Below are 11,503 nucleotides of genomic sequence, written 5' to 3' on the forward strand. Positions count from 1 at the left end.
AGACCACTGAAATATTGCTGAGTGAGGTGTTAACAAACAAATAAACAAGTTTGGCCGTAGGACTATAGGCCTAGTGACAATTTCTATTCCTGAGTAAGTGAGTATGGTATTAAGCCATTTATAGATCTATTCCAGTAATATCATGGCGATGGGCTCACAGTGTACTCATGTGGGGAATCAAACCCAGACTTGGTGTGATGAGTGAATCTTTTAACCACTGGGCTCCGCCACCACGGTCAAAATCTAACTTGTTGCCATGGAAATGGAAAAAATTAAAATTCTCAAAATTCCTAAATCTTATAACAGAATACCTATTTGTTTTAGAGTAATGGTCCGGACAAACACACCACTATGAACAGAGTCAAAGTCAAACATGTTGCCAAGGAAACGGAAAAAACACCCCTAAATAGCAAAAGGCACCATTTGACAACCTGGTGTTTGTGCGTACAAAGTGTCATGAAAGAATACCAATAGTTTTAGAAATACGGTCCGGACAAATACACCACTATTAACAGAATCAAATTCAAGCTTGTTTCATTTGGAAACACATTACATGCCGAGAAGACAAAAAGTAAACTACAAATACTTGTTACTTATTCTTGTCTAACCTCTCTATCTTTGATGGATCAGAAAAGTAAAAAGACACACTACAAGATCACACATAATGAAAGCAACTGTTAATATTGAAATAACACTGATCCAAGCATTAGATGCAGAGGACAAAGCCTTTTCAGAAGTAAACATATATACTTGTTGGTGTAAAAATACCAACATACCACATTTTAAACTGTGCTAGCATTTATTCCCATTAAACTGACAACCTCAAACAACTTCATGCCAAATATTAAGAAAATTACTCAGCACACAAATATGTTTTATCTTCAATCAATTCTGTAAACAATAAAACGAAACAAAATGTGACCCAAGTTGTATTTGAATTGAGTGTAACAACCCCTCACCAATTAGAAATACTTTTCCATTCACAGTCACCTGTGACCTCAAGGCATGTTCTTCTGGTCTTGTAAGATTAGCTTATACTGGTTCATAAGCTACCACTAAAATCTACTGAAAATACTGCCAAAAAAATTGAGATTGTATTCTCATTCCAAAGTGACCTTAAACCCATTAACAGAATCATACCTCTACGATTTAAATTCAAGAAGATAAAGTTTATTATCAAAATGAAGCCTGAAGCCCAGTCATGTCCATCTCCCCTTCACTATTCACTAGGGGAAGAAAGTCGAGCAATGCATCAACAGCCAGGCTCACAGGATTCCAAAGAGGATTACCACAACTGGTCGAGCAAACAAACCGATGGACTTCAAATAACATTAACGTGATTGGGATGTCTACATCAACTACATTATCCGCTTCAACAATTACTGGACTTGTGAAAATTCCCTTGATTTTTAGCACAGAGGCCCTTCAATGTGTTAGATTAATATTGGTGTATCTGAGAAAGGGATTATGTCTTTAGCTGCACAATAATCATATTGTGGCTGCAAGGCTGAAAGTGTTTGTTAAGAAGACTGTCAAGATTAGAAGGCCATGGGTTGAATCAACCATTAAAGGAACAATCAGTTTTTTTCGTTTTTTTCAACTTCGTGTCAGCTGTCTAAATGTTCACTGACATGAACCCAACAAATTCCTTTCTCAATAAGACATCTTTATATTCCAGAATTTGTCAGTTTGACATATTTTCCAGCTGAGTTACACTTTGCTTCAAATCTTTTAATCATGGTAATACAGTGTTAGAAATTAACAGGGGTCCTTGGATGACCTTACGGTACGCTGTTTTATGGTTGAGGTGAATTAGGGTTTAACATCACATTCAAGATTACTGCACTTCTACATAGCAGCACACACGTATTCTGGACTAATGCCAGAGATACCATGCTGCAGTTTAACATGGAGAACCCACTCAGACACAGTATACTGACTCAAAGCCAACCAGTCCTTGTTTTGGCCTCTTAATTCGAGTGCCAGGCAGGGTAATAACAAGTACCATATTTTAATGTCTTTTGCTATGACACTTTTTCCTATTAATTTTAGAACCTAGGGACCCCTAAATCTTCAACATTTAACATGATGGTTATAATATTAGGATCCCTCAACTTGCCTGCTTAATTTCAATCACACATAAATAATCAAGTCCTTGAAAGGCATTGAGAAGTGATACACAAAGGAAGAGAATTTATGGATGTCAACTTCTTTAATATTTATTATAAATTAAGAGCTACAGATAAGCTGCGTATATGTGTAAAATACACCCCAAAACTATTCAAAACCCAATCACTTTCAATAAACTTGTGTACAGAAACATATGCATTAAATGAAAAACTCAATTGTTTGAAAACAGCATGCGATATACCCAATGAAGCTTTTTCACCATGCGTACAACAGGGCTAATTTCGGTAACACACTTATGAGCTAACTTACTTCCCGAGTCAAGCCTATATTTAGAACCGATATAGACATCTAAAACATTATTTCTTTTTTTCAGAAATCTCAAAACTCTTACTCATTTAGGGAAAAAAAACACAAAAAACAATAGAATGATGAATAGACGAGTGAAAAAATATTGATTACCTAGTGAAAAATGTAAAAAAACAATTAAAATAGAAACCTTCGGGTAAAAACTTAATTGCTTATCTGGAGCTCTGTAAATTCTCTTCCTTACATATAACCTATAATTATGCAAATGTTAACTAAAGAAAAGAAAAAAAGCATTAAAAAAAATGCAACCATTTCTCAGTGCCAACACAAATGGATATAAGCAATGTACCATGATTACACAGAAGTATGTGCAGGGTCAGCGTGGTCAAGGGCTCGCCAGTGACGGGATGATGCTACATCAAAGTGTTCAGACAGCTAATTTAGGCCGTGGTCAGTCTGGTACATGTAATTACCCAAACATTCTCCACATTCATTATACAGTAACTGTGAGTCACACACAAACACCCAATGTTCAGCCATGTTCAATTACAAAGTACTGTACAAGCATAATATCAGTCCCCTGATGCACTGATGGACAAGCATGTTTATAATGTTTATACTACCCACAATGTTATCAGTATTTATCATTCAATTTACATCTGTATTGATATTATGAGTCTGATATCTTGACACAGACTGGCAAAATACACCCAAAGTCCAAAGGCATGTGAACACTATTGATAAAGACTCAGAGTTTATGAAAACGTTTAACACACAATACGATTTTCTCGGGTGTTCTAATAAAAAACAATCCCAATGCCGATTTAGCCGAATAGACCTGCCTATTTTTATCATCTAGACTGGCTTTGATTAAAAACATAACAGATTCCGCAATCATGGTGCAGGACTTACTGTTATACTATTTACAAAGCAATCAGTTAGGTACAGATTCAGTTCATATTTTGTGCTTTGGTAATGATATTTTATCACAGACTGGCAAAATATACTCAATATTAGCCGTGTTTGTTTAAAGTCTGCAGCTCATTTCTTGTAAAAGTTTGTTTGAAAACCGAGTGAACTAGATATTTTGACAAAACAGTAGCTCTTGCCATTTATTTATTAAATGTAAACCTTTGGAGTTGTGTGAGTGAATAGAGCATCAGGCTAACAGAGCTGAAAATGGGATGAGTACTATAAGATGAAGCTGAGAAGGGGATGAGGGGTGGAACAGAGTGGGGGTGATTGTTTTATATGGTCTGAAGTCTTAAAGACAGACAAGATTATTTGGAACCACCAGCTTTACTCTCCCCGACAGGCATGCCCAAAGGACACAACTCTGCACAGCTAAATTGAAAATACAAAAACTGTGCCACCCATACCACATAGACTCCCTTTACCATCTTTTGGAATCACATGGCCACGAGGGAACTGAACCACCGACCTTCCACTCTCCCAGTCTTATAAGCAGGTGTGTGAGTGAATGAAAGTTGAACACTGAAGTCAGCAATATTCCAGCATCTCAACAGCAGTAAATAAACAAGTCTGGGACATGGTATATGGACATGGTATATGGACAGGGTATACGGATGAAACACTTCAGATGTTGGTGTTATACTTTGTCAGTGACAACAGCACTCGTCTCTCCTACAGACACTGAAGAAGAAATATCAAGGGTCCCAAGCAAGTCTACAAAACTATGGCAAATCTAGATTTCTCCTGAAAATGAAGAGATTCTCTGGAATCCTTTGTAACATATGTTGCCATGGTTTCAAGACAATTGAAACAAAAAACAAACATAGGACTAAATGTTAGCTGTAGTAAGCACCCTGGGAGCTGGGCAAATTGACAAAGTGGGGTGCTTATTGAAACAAGTTACATTTGTTGTCAGAGACATAGCGGTGCTTGAAACTTGATAAAAAAGGTAAGGATTTTCGAAAAATTACTTTGGATCAAGTAAAAGAGATAGCGAACCCATGCCCTTACACATAACTAACCCTAAGGATCGTAAAGGGGTGCTTGATCGGAAAGGGGTACCCAACCCTAATGATCGTAAAGGGGTGTTTGATTGGAAAGGGGTACCCAACCCTAATGATGGTAAAGGGGTGTTTGATCAGAAAGGGGTACCCAACCCTAATGATCGTAAAGGGGTGCTTGATGGGAAAGGGGTAAATATAGCATTGTGGTTAACCTAACCTAGCCTAACACAAACACAACTTGTTCCAAGGATTGAAGAGAAACACGGAACCTGTGAAGTGAGAGCCACAATCGACAGCCTGAGCCAATTAGCGTTAATTAAGCCGGTCCAGTAGACTGCATTGTTGCAAGTTACACCCGCACCACTGCTGTAATATACACACAACAAAGGACCTGTCATGTAAATCTATTTCGGTATTATCTAGACTTGCTCAGAGCTGGGCACATAGTCAACCCCAAGTCTGCATACAAATTCACAATTCCTGAGAAAGTATGAAATTTTGAACACTATCACAATTTTCACCCAAATTTGCCTGCCAAGGGCAGCCTGTTTGGAATTCTAGATAAATCCTTGCTATTATAGGAGCAGAGTGCTTGATACCGCAAATGCAGTACACCACATGACAAATATTATTGAGTACCATGAGACCAAGGTATAAAATCACCTACCTTTCACACTGTTCCATGAAGAAGAAAATATCAGGGGCTGTTGTAAGTTGCGTCAGGAGATTGTGTTGGCGGCCACAGAGCCATCTTGGTGGGGGGGGTCTGCAACAATGTCCAACACAATGAGCACAAGTGATTCACAGCCAAAGGAAGATGAACCATAATTACTCTACAAATCTTAATGCTCTGATACCTTGGAAACCAACACCAAAAAATCAATTTCTTGGAAATTTAGATGTAAAGGTTTCAATAAATGTCACTTTTCCTGGTTCATGATACTGGAATAAGTACAGAACTGTTACCATGGTTACAATCAAGTGGTAAGACAATTACACTAATGTCAACAAGGAGGAGGAGGAGGAGGAGGAGGAGGGGGAGGGGGGCTGGGGGTCGTGTGACATCGGTTTTTCAGGCCTGTACTGCAGCAATGGAATAAAGACAAACAAATGGATGAATGATAGTGCATATTGATTAATGATAATAAAGTCCAGGTCTTTCGTCGGATGAAATAGGGTAGTGTAGTTGCATACACTTGGAGAGGGCGTGGTCTCTGTGTGAAGGTACGCATTTATCATACAAACAAGAATACAGGAAGCACGCTGCCTGCTTGTACGCCACGAAAACACTTGCAACGTGCACCAGAGAGCGGCCAAAACAGGTGACATTTTCTGTGATGAAAGAAGAAGTTGCAAAATGGCCAAGGGAGGACAGGGTTTGGAACATGCTTCGTTCCTGTTTGACAGAATGGCCGCTCTGTGCAAGAAATAAACGATGTGGAGTGAAATATACGAATGAACTTACCTTCAGATGCATGTGCATAATCGTCCCCTCCGTCGATGGAGATGCGACAAGACCAAGAGAGCAGGCTTGGGTGTGGTGATACCAGCGACAATCAGACAGGTGCGCGGCCATGGATGTTGGGAACGACGGCCTTTGGCATTTGTGACCTCGCTTGTGATTGGTGCTTTGCCGCTTCCTTCCGGGTGGCTTGGTGCTGGCTGTCTAAACTGCGTTTTTTGGCGGTCGGTGCAATGCCCAGATGCTCTCAGCCGGTGTCTTCCGAGTGGCTTGGTGCCGGCTGTCTAAACTGCGTTTTTTGGTGGTCGGTGCAATGCCCAGATGCTCTCAGCCGGTGTCTTCCGAGTGGCTTGGTGCCGGCTGTCTAAACTGCGTTTTTTGGTGGTCGGTGCAATGCCCAGATGCTCTCGGTGCAACCGGTGTAGTCGCGTGTTGGATTTGTGTGAAAAGTGGAAAGAAGTAGAAAAAATGGAACTACATTTATGATGAATAAAAGACATGTATCTTTATTGGTTCCTTCAATAAATAAATAAAGAAATAAAGTACAATGATAAACTTATTTGTTTTACAACAACGGTTTTAAGCCTTTGATCTGTTTTTGTTTTTCGTGTTTTTTTTCTTGACATTTCAATATACTAAGTTGAACTTTCAAGATAATAACTTGAAATGTCAAGAAAAAAAACCCCAAAACAAACAAGAGAAGATGTGAAGGTAAAGTTATAAACAGTTTTAAACCTGAAGACGGTGTGTGAAATGAGTGGTGACAATTGGAAAGAGCATTAAAGCTGCACTGAAGGGCAACAAGACGAAATGGCAAGAAAAGCCAAAATTAAATACGCCAGTCACTTGAAAGAAGTAGACTGAATATATTGACTTAAAGAAATCTATTTCATTTTTTTATGAGAAAAATGTGATGAAATGAAAGATAAGATAAGACAAAACAAGACAAAACAAGTTAATTGTGTTGGAAAGCGAAGCCGAAATTATAGATGAAAGCGGTTAAAAGCGTGTTTAAAGCGGGGAAGAAGCGGGGTAAAGGCGGGGCCTGGGTAATCGAGGCGAAAGAAGGGAAAGGGAGAAAAGCGATTAGTCGGTTGGCGAAAAGGGAGCGATTGGATTGGCGAGGGTTGAGGGGTGAGAGTTGAGTTTTGGGGTTCATGTAGTTTGTAAGAAGTCCGTAAAAAAAGAGTTCTTACTAAAAAGGGGGTTTGCACCCACTAAAGGGTGCCCCTGGGCCAAAGCGAGAGGTGCCAAGAGACTGCGAACAGAACCCGAAGACACAAGAACTTCCAAAAGAAGCCCAAGGTAGCCCAAAGTGGATTTACAGACAGGTGTGAATTGTCTGGAAAACACCCTTTCTATTTATAGAGATTCGGATATACCGCGGGATTAATAAGATGACCGGTGGCCACATTGGCGCTGTGAAATAACCCATTCCAGCTTTTGGGCGTACAGGATCGTTTGTCTGGCCTTACGATGATTTATCTGCAGGTTATAAGCTCGCAACATCCCCGTTAACCACCAGGGCATGTTTTCTCCAGGGGACCTAAAACTGAATACTATACTAGGTTGCATGATATTTCCAATTTTGTAACTACACAAAAGATGCCTAAACCACAAAGACAGATACTATTGATTAATTCGAAAACTGAAAGAGCAACGCTATTCGTTGGGTATGAATAATATTTGTGGAATATTATACGTTATATTTATATAAATCTTACCATTTCTCAGCGCACTTTTTGAACTATAAATTAATAATTGCGTGTTCTGAACCATTTTATCACAAATGTTTTATTTGAGCAGTGTAAAGCTCATGACAATTTAATATGAAAGTGTGCTGTGCTGTGCAGAAGGCAAGAATAGCGCTGGTTTGTGGGATGTCAATGCATTGGCAGCGCCAGACGTTGTATAAATGTATTACCTAGCTGATTATATACTGACACACATCTCAGAATGTCGCCTTGAAACACTTTGCGCAGTCTTTCTCAGTATTTAACTTGTCATAATGGAAGAGGTGATTAAAACTCGTATAGTATGGGTAGGAGAGGAGAGGAGAGGCTGAATGGCCGTTTTGAATGTTGCACAATGTTGCACAATGTTGCACGTGAAATACATGGTATGATAGCAACTAAAGTTAGATCTATTATTCAGATGATTGTAAGCTGGGAAAGGTACAAGTGTATTGGCCCATCACATCAATACGCTCCACCCACCAACTGATTTTGGTATTTGTGTTGATGATATTGCTATTGCAGCCTTAGCATATGCTGATGATCTGATTTTGCTTGCAGGCAGATGATTTGAATCGTCTTTTACATGTTTTGAATACTTGGTGTGTAGGCAACAGTGTACTCATTAATAAGGACAAATCCAAGATTGTACACATTAGAAATGTAAGCGTTCCAAGGACAACAGCTTGTTTTAATATTGGTAACTCTGTTTTAGATATTGTTACTTGTTAGAATTATCCTTGCCCACTGCTCATGGAACATCTGGACTACAATGCTATGGCGAAAGCAGCAGCTAAATCGGCTAACAGGGCATTGGCTCTTCTTGTATGTAAATATATGCAATCCACGACGTATTCCAAATTGTAGGATACGATGGTTTGCCCAGTCTTGAGTAATGGGGCATCTATCTGGGGCCATGGTGACATTTCTGCTGTAAATGCCCTTCAAAAAAATACGCTCCAAATGTTGCTGTTAATGGAGATATGGGATGGATTCCGCCGATAGTTAGACAGTGGATGTGGATTGTTAGACAGTATTGTAGTTTTACTAAAATGTCCTTCAGATTAAATAAGTATGTTTTTAGGTGGTCTGAATGGTATGCTGGAGGACCCGTGAAAAACTGGAACTTTAGTGTGAGGGCAAAGCTGAACGAATGGGGTCTGAATATTTCTGAGAATGTAAGCGTGAAAAGTGTAGTTGAATGTGTGCATGATATCTGCATGGGTATGTGTCTGAGTGGAGTGGAATGAACTGTTATGCAAGCCAGGCGGAAGAACGGGCGGTAATAAATTACGCGCCTATAGAATTTTTAAAGATGGGGTGTGAAAGTTATGTAAGTATTTTTATGCCTCGTTCTTACCGCTCTGCCCTCTCCAAATTTAGATCAGGTACTGCTCCTGATCAGTTGGAAACAGGCTCCTAAAGTTGGAAACAGGCAGATTAGGAATACATTAGGAATGTGATTGAAAGAGTGTGTTTTCAGCGTAAGGAAAGTTACGTAATACTGATAAACTTATTTCATTTTTAAGTATTATATATATACACTGAGCGCCCATGTCACACTTTGTAATCATGCATATGTGCTGTTTGTTCTTTAGTTCTTTAAGGGTCACACCGGAAGTGGACATCAGGAACTGGAACCGGAAATCAGCCACACCGGAACCGGAAATCATGCAAACCTGAAAAATGCGCACCGGAACTAAACATCAGCCAAACCGGAACCGGAAATGATCCAAACCGGAAATTGTGCAAACCGGAAATCATGCGAACCGGATGTAGATATCAGCCACACCGGAACCGGAAATCATGCAAACCGGAACCGGAAATCATGCAACCGGAAGTAGACACCAGCCGCACCGGAACCGGAAACCATGCAAACCGGAACCGGAAATCATGCGAACCGGATGTCGACATCAGCCACATCGGAACCGGAAATCATGCAACACCGGAAGTAGACACCAGCCGCACCGGAACCGGAAATCATGCAAACCGGAACCGGAAATCATGCAACCGGAAGTAGACACCAGCCGCACCGGAACCGGAAACCATGCAAACCGGAACCGGAAATCATGCGAACCGGATGTCGACATCAGCCACACCGGAACCGGAAATCATGCAACACCGGAAGTAGACACCAGCCGCACCGGAACCGGAAATCATGCAAACCTGATGTCGACATCAGCCACACACCGGAACCGGAAACCATGCAAACCGGAACCGGAAATCATGCGAACCGGATGTCGACATCAGCCACCCCGGAACCGGAAACCATGCAAACCGGAACCGGAAATCATGCGAACCGGATGTCGACATCAGCCACACCGGAACCGGAAACCATGCAAACCGGAACCGGAAATCATGCGAACCGGATGTCGACATCAGCCACACCGGAACCGGAAATCATGCAACACCGAAAGTAGACACCAACCGCACCGGAACCGGAAATCATGCAAACCGGAACCGGAAATCATGCAAACCGGATGTCGACATCAGCCACACCGGAACCGGAAATCATGCAACACCGGAAGTAGACACCAGCCGCACCGGAACCGGAAATCATGCAAACCGGAACCGGAAAAAACCGGAACCGGAAATCATGCAAACCGGAAGTAGACACCAGCCGCACTGGAACCGGAAATCATGCAAAACCGGAACCAGAAATCATGCGAACTGGAAATCATGCAAACTGGACGTCGACATCAGTCATATCGGAGTGAGGGGTGTTTTATGTCTCAGTCAGCACTAGTTAAGCTCTACATGGTCAGACCAACCAGCGGTCGATGGCATGAGCAGCAATTCACCTGGGTCCCATGCCGACAGACGGTGACTAAAACTTTCATTACCTGATTCACATACACCATTAGCCTGGCATTTGACCTGAAGCTATATGAACCTCTCTGAAGACATGCAGCTTTACTCTAACTCTACCCTTCCTATGGTGTATCTGGTCGCTGCACCTACGTGTTTACATCAAAAATATATTTGGAGATATAAATAATTGTATTTAGAAATAGGTGACATTTTAAAATGGACAATTCCAATGTAGTTCAAGCAATTAGCCTTGAATTACCCATTCCATCCACAATCACATTGACAAAGACTGGTACAGTGCTTGCTGAACATGCCACCATAGCCCCTTTTCCCAATAGGATCACTTCAACTTTAATAAACAAATAATAATAATAATAATAAATATTTTTCTTAAATCCTAAAAAAGAAGTTTCTGGATATGTGGTGTCTGGGATCCGGATAAGCGAGTTCCACTGTACTCACTGACTAAAAACATGCAGTTAAAATATTGGACATTAAAATTGTCCCAATACCTATGTATGGTACCATAGTGAAGTATGGGGAATCAAAGAAATAGTAAAGATAGAAATTGTACATAGGTAATATTGTAAGTTTATTCTAAATGGTGGTAAATCAATGTGAATTACAATTTAACATCGCCTGCCGAATCTGCCGAATGTGCCGAATGTGATTCATCTCTATCTAATGTTAAATATTATGCAAACTGAAATATTATACAAATTGTAAACTACTCTTTAAACTTAATGCCTACTTCATATACCCCTACAGAGAGTTTTTACTCGAAGGTTTCTATTTTAATTGGGTTATTACATTTTTCATTGGGTGACCAATATTTTTTCACTCACCTATTCATCACTCTAGTTGGGTTTTCCCAAACTGAGTAAACATTTTAAGATTTCAAATAATGCTTTCGTTCCAGAAAAAAGGCTGTATTCCAACTGTATTTCAGTATATCAAGTAGGCCAGTGCCATGTGTACAGCTGATAAACATTTCTGTATGAATGTTGTGTTATTTGGGTTGCATTGGAACTTGCAGGGATTGACAAGTAGTTGCATAAAAAACCCACCACCATGTTTAGAAATGA

At 40.3% G+C, this 11,503-nt stretch overlaps 2 protein-coding genes across 2 annotated transcripts in view; one reads left to right on the forward strand and one right to left on the reverse strand.

Annotated features, from left to right (window-relative positions):
- Positions 1–5,972, reverse strand: part of LOC139456532 (huntingtin-interacting protein 1-like) — a 69,306-nt gene extending 63,334 nt beyond the window's left edge. The window contains exon 1 of the mRNA XM_071238301.1: positions 5,878–5,972. Coding sequence (XP_071094402.1) covers positions 5,878–5,895 — 18 coding nt within the window. The 5' untranslated portion in view covers positions 5,896–5,972. The remainder of the gene's footprint in view (positions 1–5,877) is intronic.
- A 3,441-nt stretch (positions 5,973–9,413) lies between these two features.
- LOC139455120 (uncharacterized) lies at positions 9,414–10,220 on the forward strand. Its single transcript, XM_071236685.1, has one exon. It carries the CDS (start codon positions 9,414–9,416, stop codon positions 10,218–10,220), a length of 807 nt encoding a protein of 268 aa, XP_071092786.1.
- Positions 10,221–11,503: the final 1,283 nt, after the last annotated feature.

This window comes from Haliotis cracherodii, unplaced genomic scaffold, assembly GCF_022045235.1.
Source record: "Haliotis cracherodii isolate W230 unplaced genomic scaffold, xgHalCrac1.p SCAF_11, whole genome shotgun sequence".
Lineage (NCBI taxonomy): Eukaryota > Metazoa > Mollusca > Gastropoda > Lepetellida > Haliotidae > Haliotis > Haliotis cracherodii.

What these genes read in the sequence shown, in the direction of transcription:
- LOC139455120 (XM_071236685.1), top strand. Translation starts at nt 9,414, where the DNA reads ATGCAAACCGGAACCGGAAATCATGCAACCGGAAGTAGACACCAGCCG.